General features: G+C 33.5%; 1 protein-coding gene across 1 annotated transcript; it reads left to right on the forward strand.

The window, feature by feature from the left end:
• The first annotated feature begins 5,565 nt into the window (after positions 1-5,565).
• Positions 5,566-6,732, forward strand: LOC131017188 (F-box protein At3g07870-like). Its single transcript, XM_057945923.1, has 2 exons — positions 5,566-5,776; positions 5,876-6,732. Exons 1-2 carry the CDS (start codon positions 5,679-5,681, stop codon positions 6,660-6,662), a joined length of 885 nt encoding a protein of 294 aa, XP_057801906.1. The 5' UTR covers positions 5,566-5,678; the 3' UTR covers positions 6,663-6,732.
• The last annotated feature ends 5,580 nt before the right edge of the window (positions 6,733-12,312 follow it).

Raw genomic sequence — 12,312 nt, forward strand, 5'->3', positions numbered from 1 at the left:
TTTATTCAGTTTATGTATGAATTATATGTTTGATAAACATGCATGTGATATCATATAGTATTGGAATTGTGTGAATGCCCAAATTAGTGATTTTACTTGTTGGACTTACATGTATGTGTGGTGTATAAATTTATTCAGTTTATGTATGAATTATATGTTTGATAAACATGCATGTGATATCATATAGTATTGGAATTGTGTGAATGCATAGATTGGTGATTTGTACAGATTGCACTTACATGTGAATGTATGAATTTATTAAGTGTGATGCATGAATTTATTCTGGTGGATCTAATAAAGAATGCAATGCAACCAACAAAAGAATTCATATGCGATTATCATAGCGATAAATACAAAATTAAAGGTAGTGAATTTATTATATATGATGTACGAATTTGATGTTATTAACGTATGATGCTATGTATAACAATTGTTACTTTAACCTTGTATTATAGATATAAAAATTCATTTGTAATTTCATGTTCTAATGAATTATTTGTTGGATATTATGAATTTATTCAGTTTATGTATGAATTATATGTTTGATAAACATGCACGTGTTATCATATAGTATTGGAATTGTACATGTGTGAATGTCCAAATTAGTGATTTCAGTTGGATGATCAAAATGTGTAGGTTTGTACAGATTGCACTTGCATGTGAATGTATGAATTAAGTGTGATGTATGAATTTATTCTGGTGGACCTAATAAAGAATGCAGTGCAACCAATAAAAGAATTCATATGCGATTAACCTAGTGATAAATACAAAATCAAAGGTAATGAATTTATTATGTATGATGTACGAATTTGATGTTATTAACGTATGATGCTATGTATAACAATTGTTACTTTAATTGAAATCCTAAGTTTTTTTTTTAATTCTTGCCGCTCAGTTATTTCACGTGAGATTTATGGAGAGAGGAAGTAGTTGTGGAATGCTAATTAATAGCAGATACCAAATCCCTTGATTAAGGGGGTGGGAGATTTATTATAATATCGGAATTACCTTATTAGCCTCATCCATTATATTGCATGAATTGTCTAGTAAAAATCTGCACAAAATCCAACCGTTCAAACCATTAAAATCGAAGGTTCATAATGGTTCTTATTTTATAGGCTAAGATTAGTTCTTATTTTAGCGCAACCCTATATATATATATATATAGAGAGAGAGAGAGAGAGAGAGAGAAGTTTTACAGTTTTGGCGTGCACATGTTATTTAAATAAAACTCCTGTGTGATGCTTGAGATGGAAAGTTCAATATATAGCTCTAAGAGCAAGCTTTAAAGTTATTTCGGCATGTGATCATTGAGTACCTTTTTAGTACTCAGCCCTGCATATGTTTTCTAAATGTGCAAGTTAAGCTGTGATGCAGATGGATGTCAGCAGAGCAAAGCTTTTGATATATAAGTACTAAATTAGGCTCAGGATTCCATGTCTTCATACATGTAATCCACTTAAGCTATTCCGCTGCAACGCTTAGTGCGTTTTACTTTATTGATGTATTGCAAAGATTTTAAACTAATAGCTTACAGAATTATGTCACTTGATACTTAGACAACTTGTCGTTATGTATTGTGAGTTGTCTGCTTTTGAGTTTTAGAAAAGATTGTTTATGATTACCAAATATTTTGGTAAATTATTGTTTAAGCAGGTTAGTGATTTTTATTGAGATCTATTTTCTTTTTCATTTTCTTACTTTGTTTTCCCAGTCACATTTTCCCCCGACTTAAATATCTTTAGCTTAGGTCGGGCTGTGACATTTTCAAAAGGCTTTACCGAAGGATAACAACTGTCCCGACGACTTTTATAGTGCGAAGAGAAATCTGTGTGGTTTGGGTTTGCCAGTAGAGAATATCGATTGATGTGTGACGAAGTCGTCGTTTGAGCTTCGTGTAAATAAATTTATCATGTGCCTACAACTAAGTTAGTTAGCAGTAAGTGCAAAGTCGAATCCACATGGAACTGAGTGGAAGAAAGCTAATGAAATGTCCAACAAAATACATAAAATATGGATTACATTTATAATCACTCGAAAAAAATATATCAATGTGGGCCACCTCAACAAAGTCTGGCCCAAATTCCTCTTAAATAAATTTCTAACAAACCCTTAAAGAAAAGCCCAAACAAAACAAACGAATACAGAAAGCAAAGAGCGGCAAATCTGCTGCTTCTCTGAGGTCTTCTCCGTTTGCGCCACCTGCAAAGAGGAATTCAATTTTTTTGCTTATGTCAATTCTGCTGAAATGATTAGGATGCCTAGTGCACAACTTGCTTGTTTTTTGAAATTTGAGTTTTTAAGGGGAATCTAGTGGAGATTTAGATGGCAATTTTGTGAGATATGGTAGGGAAGTTGGATTTTGCATGGTTGTATTCTATATGCATTGCACGAGTTTATAGGCTGAATCCATTTGTTAAGCGCTTTGGTTTTAGAAAGCGATCATAGTTAAGAAGAGGTTGCTGATTGCAAGTTGTGCAACCTTGAGACGGTTCTGATTATGCTTATGTATATTCTTTATCCTTGTGACAGGTTACAAAGGTGATGGCTAAAATGGCTTCCGCAGATATAGTATGTGTAGGGCCCAAGTCCGTACGAGAAAAATTCACGGGCATCATTAGGTATGTGAAATAACTTTTACTCTTTTAGGCATTGTTGGCTTTTCTCTCGACTAATTGTGATTGAGACCTTTTCTCAATTCTACCCCGGTTCATCCAGAGGAATTTCTGGGGGCTCTAGTTGACCAAACCCTGGCCTGTCTGACAATTGGCCCTTGCGTGATCGTGGGGATTGGGCTCTTCACGAGCTTATCGTGAATTATTGTTACATTCCCGAAGCAGGTTCCTTCCACATAGACGGGAAGGATTGCCAAACTTGACAGCTTGTAAAACAATTCTAATAACCTCGTTCTTGGTTTAAAATTGCCAAACAAAACCTTTGTTAGATCAAATCTACACGTGTTACTCTCTGTTTTTCTCAATCCCAATCTTTGAAATGGTTTAAAATTCAGTTTGCCAATTGAGTTGATAATCACTGATTTTATTATTCGGCATCATTGTTATGTTATCCTTAATGTTTCTCCCTTGAAAAGCTGTCCCTTGGTGATGCTCGAGCTTATTATTTGTCGACTGCAAAAAATGAACTTGGTGTTGTTTCAGCAGAAAGTGTTGCAGGTACGAACTTCTCTCTCTGTTTATGCTATTGAAACTTGCTCACTTGCCTACCTTTGCAGCTACGTGTTTCATCAATTAATAATTGTGGATGACTTCCAATTATTAAGTATAATTTACTTTTCTTCGCATAATATCACCAGCCTTTGTCATTATAGCCTCTCTAAGGAACATATAGACGGGAGGCTGAAATTGTTCTTTTCGTCTCAACTTGCTTTCAATGCAAAAAGAAGCTTATGTTGTTTATTATTTTGATTACTAATTTATCTCTAGCTTATTAGTTAATAGTATTATTTAGTTGGGTTATATTATTAATCCCGTGGGTTAGGCCTATTATGCTTAGGAGTCTTAATTAGTATAAGTAGTCTTAATTTTGGCCCTTGCGTGCAACAATGGTTCCTAGATGCAGTGCCCTCTAACAGGTCAAACTGAGCATAGGATGGGCTTTGGTGATAGCACCTTAGTGGGCTACTGGCCCACCGAGCTATTCACCCATCTAACGGACCGGGCCACGATGGTCGAGTGCAGCGGCGAGGTCGTGAATTCCCGGGCCAACGACCAACACACGTCGACCCAAATGGGCTCGGGCCATTACGTGAGCTATTTTCGTAACCTAGAGATCGTTGACTCCGACAATAGTCTAAGATCGGCCCAAGATATATCAACTTCGGCCGAGAGCACGAATTGTTACTACATCAACTAAAAGCCCGCAGTGCCCGTAATCATAAGGCATCCGGCCCAGCCCGAAGTCCGAATTCTTTTTCTAGTTTACTAAGATTTGTAGAATTGGTGCTATTTCCAATTCCGACCATGTTTTTGCTCGTTTCGATTTTCAAGTTTTGTATGTGTTTGTGGGGAAGGAAGTGTATTAGATAAGCATAAAACATGTAAGGGAATAGTTATATTTTATTTGGAAAAAGGTAATTATTAATCGTATAAAGTGTGGTTTTGTATTTCTTTACTTGGTGTGATCGGTTTCTACTTTCGGATAAGTTCATTTGTTGGCAAGACTAACATGCCCTACTATTTTATATGGGGGTTTGTTTTTAGTTTGATGGATTAGACAAGATTTAGTTTTATAGACAACTTAATTTTATAATGCGTTGTTTGGCTAAGCTTATAAGCTCCAATATCTTATAAAATATTTGAAGAATTTATAATAGCATTATTAGCGTCTAAATACACTAACTTTGGGGATAGTTTGGTTTTGCAAATGAACTTTGAAAGGTCTAAGAAAATACATGAACTTTATTATTGTAGTAATTTTGCCACAAATTAAAGCTTATGTGTGGCAAGTCAATATCGACGTTTACTCATTGGACGTTTTAAAAAATAGCATCGTATAAGACATCTCGAAAGGATATTGTATAAGATATCTCTAAACCTCTAAATCGTAGGATTTTTATAGAGTTTGAACATCTAGAAATTGAATTTTTGATAAAATTGCTACAATATTAAAGTTCATGTATTTTTTTACACCTTTCAAAGTTCATGTACAAAACCAAACTACTCCCAAAATTGGTGTATTTAGGCGCTAATAACCCTTTATAATATGTAGTTTCTCATTAGCTTAAAAGTTGTCTAAATGTTTGGATAATTGAGCTTATAAACTAAATAGAGAAAATCCTTATTAGAGAGAGAAATCGAAGAGAGATGAACTTAGTAGGGTAACAAATCATAGTTGTATAGTTTTTGTAAACTGATTATTGCATACTCCTTCTGTCCACAATATCGTTTCCACTTTTACTATTTTGGTTGTCCACAATATTATTTCCACTTCCATTTATAATAGTAAGGTCCACAAACTCTACTCGCAACAATAGTGAGACCCAAGCTCTACTCACAACAATATTCACTACTATCAACATACTATTCGCTACTTTCTTAAAACTCGTGTCGTCCACAAAGTGGAAACGATATTGTGGACGAAGGGAGTATAATATTATGAAAAAATATGTTAGGATATAGAAATTTATGCTTTTGAGAATTTATAAGTTGTTGAAACTTATTTTTACAACTAAAGTTGTTTAGAAGCTTATTTTGTCAAACAATTTGAAGGCCTTATAAACTGTTTTAAAAAGCTTATAAGCTCGACCAAACAACTCTTAGACTCGAAACAATGTCGCTTATATAATTAGTCTTGGTATCCCTTTATAACAAAATCAATTTCGAACTAATTCAATCTTGAGCAATCTCAGGTCATTTAATCATGATAATGAGATGTAGTTTTTTTTTTTTTGGGTGGGGGGGAATTAGACCATGAGATGTAGTTGATAAAACAGTGATTTATAGTTTATCTTTTAGTTATAAATTATTATCTAATTAGAAATTTTATATTTTATATAATAAATATGAGTATTAAACTAGTAAAATATGGATTTACATTGAAATAATGGTTGACAATATCTAACCCGTGTGAAATAAAACTCTATTCCAATTATAACTCTGCAACCAAAACCCTTTATCTTAAATACCTCGAACCCTCGAAAGCCACTGCCGCCGCCAGCTATGGAGACCCCAAACACTCGCCGATATCTCCATCTCCCCCAAGAACTCACCGAAGAAATACTGTCAAGACTTGCGGTGAAATCTCTCCTGAGATTCAGGTGCGTTTCGAGGTCATGGCGCTCTTTGATTGACAGCAAACGATTCATCAAAACCCACATCCAAAATGCATCTAGAAACACTGCTTTTTCCCATCACAGGCTCATTAATATGGAGTCCGTCCGTATAGTGGGGTGCTGTAATGGGCTGGTCTGCTGCTGCATTGATCTCAGGAGAGGCCGTTTCTTATTATGGAATCCTGCCACCAGAATCTCCATGGAATTACCACAATTGGTTTTAGAGAATAGAGACCGGCCCTCGTCCATATCCGGATTCGGTTGGGATGAATCGAGCGGTGCATACAAGGTGTTTGTGGTTTTGCTTAGCAGTAGAAAGTTTATGGGTAGAGTTTATAGTTCAAACACAAATTCATGGAAAACAGTCGACTTTTTTGATATCGGTTTGATACATAGTAAGGCGCATTTTGTGAGTGGAAAGCTTCATTGGCTTCACATTAAGAATACAGATGAGACGGATAATTATGAAATTGCTACATTTGATTTGAAGAAGGAGGAGCTTGGAGTGATGAGGCTTCCACGTGGCGCAGAATCAGTGCGCTTGGGCGTGAACGAGGGTCGCCTTACCATGATATTAGAAGAGAAGAGCACAGACTTTGATGTGTGGGTAATGAAGCAGGATTGTTGGGTGAAAGTGAGGGATGTTGTTGTTTATGAGCCTTGTGAAATTCTTCCATCCGTAGCCCCATTTTGCGCAGTCGACGATGTGGAGATTCGGCTAGTTCGTGGGTCGAATTTTAAGCTCTACGATCAAGCACGAGATGATGTGCATTCGCAGATGAATAAAATTAGAGATTCCTTGCAAACGCATCTCTACGTCGAAAGTTTAGTCTCTCCGGTCCCCGACAAGAATCTGTGCCGAGCGATTTGATTGCAGGTTACTCTCTTCATAAAAAGATAAATAAAATTCTATCAGAATAGTTTGAAGTAGTAGGCTTTGTAGGAAGAAAATATTTGAAAGAATCTTTAATTTGTCTTTAATTTCTTATATATTTCATTGGGCAGTTTACTTTGGCAGCTGATACTTTTTTAGATTGATGAAGAAAACGAATTCTTATGAGTGTATTTCTTTTTAGTTCATATTAACCTCATTTATCACAAGAAAAAAATTATGTCACGATTAAGATCGGAATTCGGTTAAGTAAGGCAATATCAACTAGCAATATTTGATAATTGTGCTCTAGTTCTATTTACTTTCTACGATATGGCGCATATTTCTATAATGCTGTGTTTCTATAATTGCTCCGTGAATCATGGAAATGACACTATCATGTTACATAAATGACACTAATTTGTTTTACAAATGACATTATATGGAAATGACACTATCGTTTTATATAAATAACACTATTATCAAATTAAAAAAAAAATACTATTATGTTCTACAAATGATACTATATGGAAATGACACTAATACTATTATAAAGAACACTTTCATGTTCTACAAAGAACACTAATAATACTGAAGTGCTTAACAAAAATGTCAGTTGCTTTAATCGACAGCAGCTTTGTCGTCTCCAACCCTTTCACACTCTCGTTCAGACACAAAAGCATCCCAGCTGCCGGAAAACACGTTTCCATATGGACCATATCCTGTCGATCGAGGGAGTAACGAGGGACAAGGGGCGAGCCGACTGCTTAATTGGGGCTGCCGCTGCTCGTCGGTCAAGTAGAAGGGCTGGCGGCGATGGCGGTGGTACTGTAGCTTGCTGTTGCTCGATTGCTGTCGCTCGACCGGGAGAGAGAGACACAGAAGGCAGCAATGCTGCTGTGGTCATGGCCGCCCATAACTTTTTAATGATTCAGCCGCTGCTGTGGTCATGGCCGCCCATAACTTTTTAATGATTCAGCCGAAAGCAGGGGTAGAGACCGTAGAGTTTTAGTGATTTTTTTTTTAAGCGGGTTGTGGATATAAGAATCTGGGCAGGGTACAACCCGGGTGTATTGTACACTCGAGTGTAGTAGATCTAAGGTTTTTTGCTCCAGATCCAAATTCGGAAATTATAGGAATAACCCAAATTCGGTCTAGATCCAACAGGTCCATTTTTTATAAGGTCTAGATCCTAAAAAAAGGATGCGGAGGTACACTCGAGTGTAGTAGGTCTAAGATTTTTTGCTCCAGATCCAAATCCGGAAATTATAGGAATAACCCAGATCCGGTCCAGAGAGGGTGGTCGGCTTGGGAAGAGGGAGTGTAGAGATTATTCTCACTGCAGCACACATTTCCCTCCCCTTTTTGACTTTTCTTTCTCTTTTCTTTCTTTGTAAGTCGGAGTATCCTCTTGTGGAGATAGGAAATAGCCGAGTTGAACCCCCGGTTGTAAAATAAAATACTGGTTTCAAATTCTAAACATCGTATTCTATATCTGCTCGCTATTTGACTCTTCGTCTTGTCGAATACTAAATTAAATCAGTAGATTTAATTCGTTTGTTGTTCTAAATTAAATCCACAGATTTAATTAACTTCATAAGTCAGAAATAATCCACGACTTGAGTAATAACGTGAATAGATAAAACTCGATCTCGATTAATAAAAGACATGACTTCGCTAAGTCAGTTATTGCTTGAAACAATAATTATTGATAGCCTCAATAATTCACATCGCGGTCTTACTCACGCAAAATTAAAAGCATACTGATAAACCAATAACTCGGCCTCCAATAATATATAATTCAGGATCATAAACTGAATTTATATCATAGATAATAACTGGGTTTCATTTACTGGAAGATGCAACGATAAATAATTATCGCATTACTGGATTTAAATATAATAAAAAGAGCAGGTCACTACATTTTTACATTCTAGCAAAATAAATCATATCCTACGTGGCATCGTATAATCACTTCATATCCAACATATCCATTTAATTATAAATCCTACATATATTATAGCAAAATAAATCTTATCCTATGTGGCATCGTATAATCACTTCATTCTAATTTTCCTCAATTCTCATTCGTTCTTATCTATTTATATATTTCTAATCAATTTTTACATTATAGCAAAATAAATCATATCCTACGTGGCATCGTATAATCACTTCATTCTAATTTTCCTCAATTCTCATTCATTCTTATTTATTTATACATTTAAAAACTATTAAATAATCATATATGAATTTATAGATAAATTCTATACTATTAAATAATCGTATAAAACTATTAGATAAAGTATGTACTATTAAATAATTGTATAAAACTATTAGATAAATCCAACATATTCATTCAATTATAAATCCTACATATCCATTTGATTATCGGAACCCAACTAAATTAAAACACATTAGCACTTTGAGGGTGAATTTGTCTGTTTTCAAACGCCTGAAATCCCTCCCAACCTCATACCAACTTTTCTTATATATATAAACTCAATGACCAACAAGAACTCATCATGCCTCACAATCCACCTTTTTTTCACCCGAAAATTGAACTTAATAAAATGATGGCATTCAGAATAGGAATCCTTATACCCACTTAATTGAGATTGTTCCAAGTGTGACTAAAACTTAAATAAAGTATACCAATAAATCAATCCACGAAAAGCAATCAATTCAAATGTCAATTTAGTTTTTAGAAAATATATTCTTCAACTAAATGGCGCCGTATAATCACTCTATTTTAATTTTCTTCAATTTTCATTCATTCTTTTTTTTTTTCTAAATTATTAATCTATTTCCATATCTAAAAAAGATTTATATTTGTATTTTATTTTATTATATAATATTAGTTTAAGTTTATCACGTCATACTCACAAATTATATGTATATATATAATACGTTTATATATATATATATATTATGATTGAATATGATTTCAAATTTGACGATGTTGTTTAAAGTTTGAGACGAGATTATTCTCATAACTTAATTATAGTTTCACAAATTCTAGAGAAAATGATACTCACAAATAAGTTATAATCTTCAAGCTCCATAGAAGATGACATTCAAAATTCAGATGTGGTATTTCAAACTCCAAAGAATATGATTTTCAAAATTTTGACATTCAAATGTTATATGTGGTCTTTAGAGCTTCATATAATTATCTGGTTTTATTAGGTCCATATGAGATGATACTCATATGACATATGTTTAGTTAAATTAGTTCTTATGCGTCAAATTTAAAGAATTTGAACAAACTTAATACTCCCTCCGTCCCCCAAACATGTTCCTAAGAGAGGATAACACGAGTTTTAATAAAAGTTAGTTATATATTTGATAAGTTGAGAATGAGTCCCACAAAAAGTGAAATTATAAGAGTGATAGTTAGTGAAAGTGGAGAACGAGTCCCACAAAAAGTGAAATTGTAAGAATAATAATTAGTGAAATTGTTTCCAAAAATATGTTAGGAAGATGTTTTGGGGACGAACCAAAATAGAAAAAAAAAGAAAAAAAATGTTTGAGGGACAGAGAGAGTAAATATTATCGATATACGATTAACTGCAGATGCGACACATCAATCGTACATCATATCATACTTTAAATTTACATATTTTTTTCTTCTAAAATCTTCAATCCGACATCAACTTTTTATAAACTTTATCAAATGAATATTAATATAAAAATATATTTCTATTATCACAACCTACATTTAATTGGCGAAAGTGATTAAGATTAATATTATTTCAAATATTGTATTATTAATTTAATTTGATTATATCAAATTAATTAAAGAAATAATTTATATATAAACTATTTCATATGCTATAATAATAAAAATAACATAAAATAATTATAAATGATGACATAAAATGATTCCCGTCGAATTTCGACGGGTTTGACGCTAGTACAAGAAAAAGTATAATACATTATTTTACCAATAGTATCCAACTATCCATGTTCATTGCTTAACATTGTACATTGATTTGTAAATTTATGTTATTTTTATTCTATTTTCCTTTATTAGTTAATTTTTAATGTTGAATTTGAGTCAATCCTCAAATTAAAAGTAAAATTATGAACTATTAATAATGAAAATTAGTTTATTATTTTCGAAGATGAAACATCTTTTTTTATAAAAAAAAAAACTTAAAAGTATGTTTTTATATACTTTTAATGTAATTGATATTTCAAAGAGTTGGCTCAAGATGCCCAAGATACCATCGAGATGTTCCTTCTCAACGTTGAGAGTGCCAAGAATTGGGGGCTCTTCAAAAGATGTACAAGCTTCGTGAAGTGTATTTATAACCTCTATGGAATTGGAGATGAGATTGAGTCGATCCTAAATAGGCTTGATGAAATTAAAGCGTATGTACCACCTCTATGGAATTGGAGATGAAATTGAGTCGATCCTAAAGAGGCTTGATGAAATTAAAAAAAGCCGCGACATGTACGGGATCAAGGATCTCGGAGAGGCAGCTGAGTCGACATCGAGATGGGAAGTTGAATTGCGGCGGCGGTTGTGTCCTTGCCAAAAGGACGGACACCTTGTATGCGTTGAAGAAAGGGCTTTGTATTGCAGTTTCAAATTGGATCGGGAAATTAACACTTGCCCGGGAAATATACAACCACCCCAACGGCGTTTCTGGTCCATTTAATTGTCGTGGTTGGGTTATGGTGTCGAGTGAGTTTACACCACAAGAGACCATCAAACAGCTTTTCTTCCAACTGCAACGGTATGAAGAAGATAAAAAAAAGCTGCTTGACGAAAGAAACTGAGAATTGTTGTTGAAGAAGGCTAATATTGGTAGCACTAATAGGAAAATAAGCACGTACGCTCTCTTTTCCTAATTAACTAGTATTACTCTCGTGCGATGCACAATGATATCTACTTAATTAAAATAGTAAAAGAAATTATATTTTAAGAATATTATATTTAGAAATTAAAATTCTATAAGTTATTTATATTATTATATAAATTAGCTATAGTAAAGATAATATCATTAAAATGAAGATGGAACCATCTTATAGTTGCAGGCATATCAAATGAATGACCAAGATCGTGATAAAATATTTTTATCTAATGATTATTATTATCTTTTCAAAATTTCTATCAAAATATCTAGATATTTTTCTTTCAAATTTTTTGATAGTCTTGAAAGGATAATAGGAACTTTTAATTACTTTTTACTGATTCGTATTTCACAATATATTTTTTTTAGGCGTTAATTGACTGGAAATTCACAAACTGTTAGTGAATTCTGGTATTTTTTTTAACTGTATAAAGTTGTAATATAAATACATAGACATTAGCTAATTTTGGAATTTGCCCAAAAATTTTAATTTCGTCAAAATCAAAACATACATGACAATAATACACATTATATTAAAATAACTTATACTTCCTTCGTCCCGGTCCAATAGTCCCATTTTATTTGGGCATGTAGATTAATAAACTTGCTTTTTGAGTGTAAAAGTGAGTAAAGGTGTGTGGGACCACATTGTTTGTAGTGTAAAATCATTACCAAAAATATAAATGAGACTATTGGAGTGGGACGTCCCAAAAAGAAAAATAGAACTATTGGAGTGGGACAGAGGGAGTACAAAATTTTTACTGAAATATATATAGTACTAAACTATATAT

Source organism: Salvia miltiorrhiza, chromosome 3, assembly GCF_028751815.1.
Source record: "Salvia miltiorrhiza cultivar Shanhuang (shh) chromosome 3, IMPLAD_Smil_shh, whole genome shotgun sequence".
NCBI lineage: Eukaryota > Viridiplantae > Streptophyta > Magnoliopsida > Lamiales > Lamiaceae > Salvia > Salvia miltiorrhiza.

Bases quoted from the DNA above. Each gene is read 5' to 3' on its own strand.
- LOC131017188 (XM_057945923.1), top strand. From the start codon at position 5,679: ATGGAGACCCCAAACACTCGCCGATATCTCCATCTCCCCCAAGAACTC. The intron at 5,777-5,875 runs GTGCGTTTCGAG...TTCCCATCACAG, and splicing joins AAATCTCTCCTGAGATTCAG to GCTCATTAATATGGAGTCCG.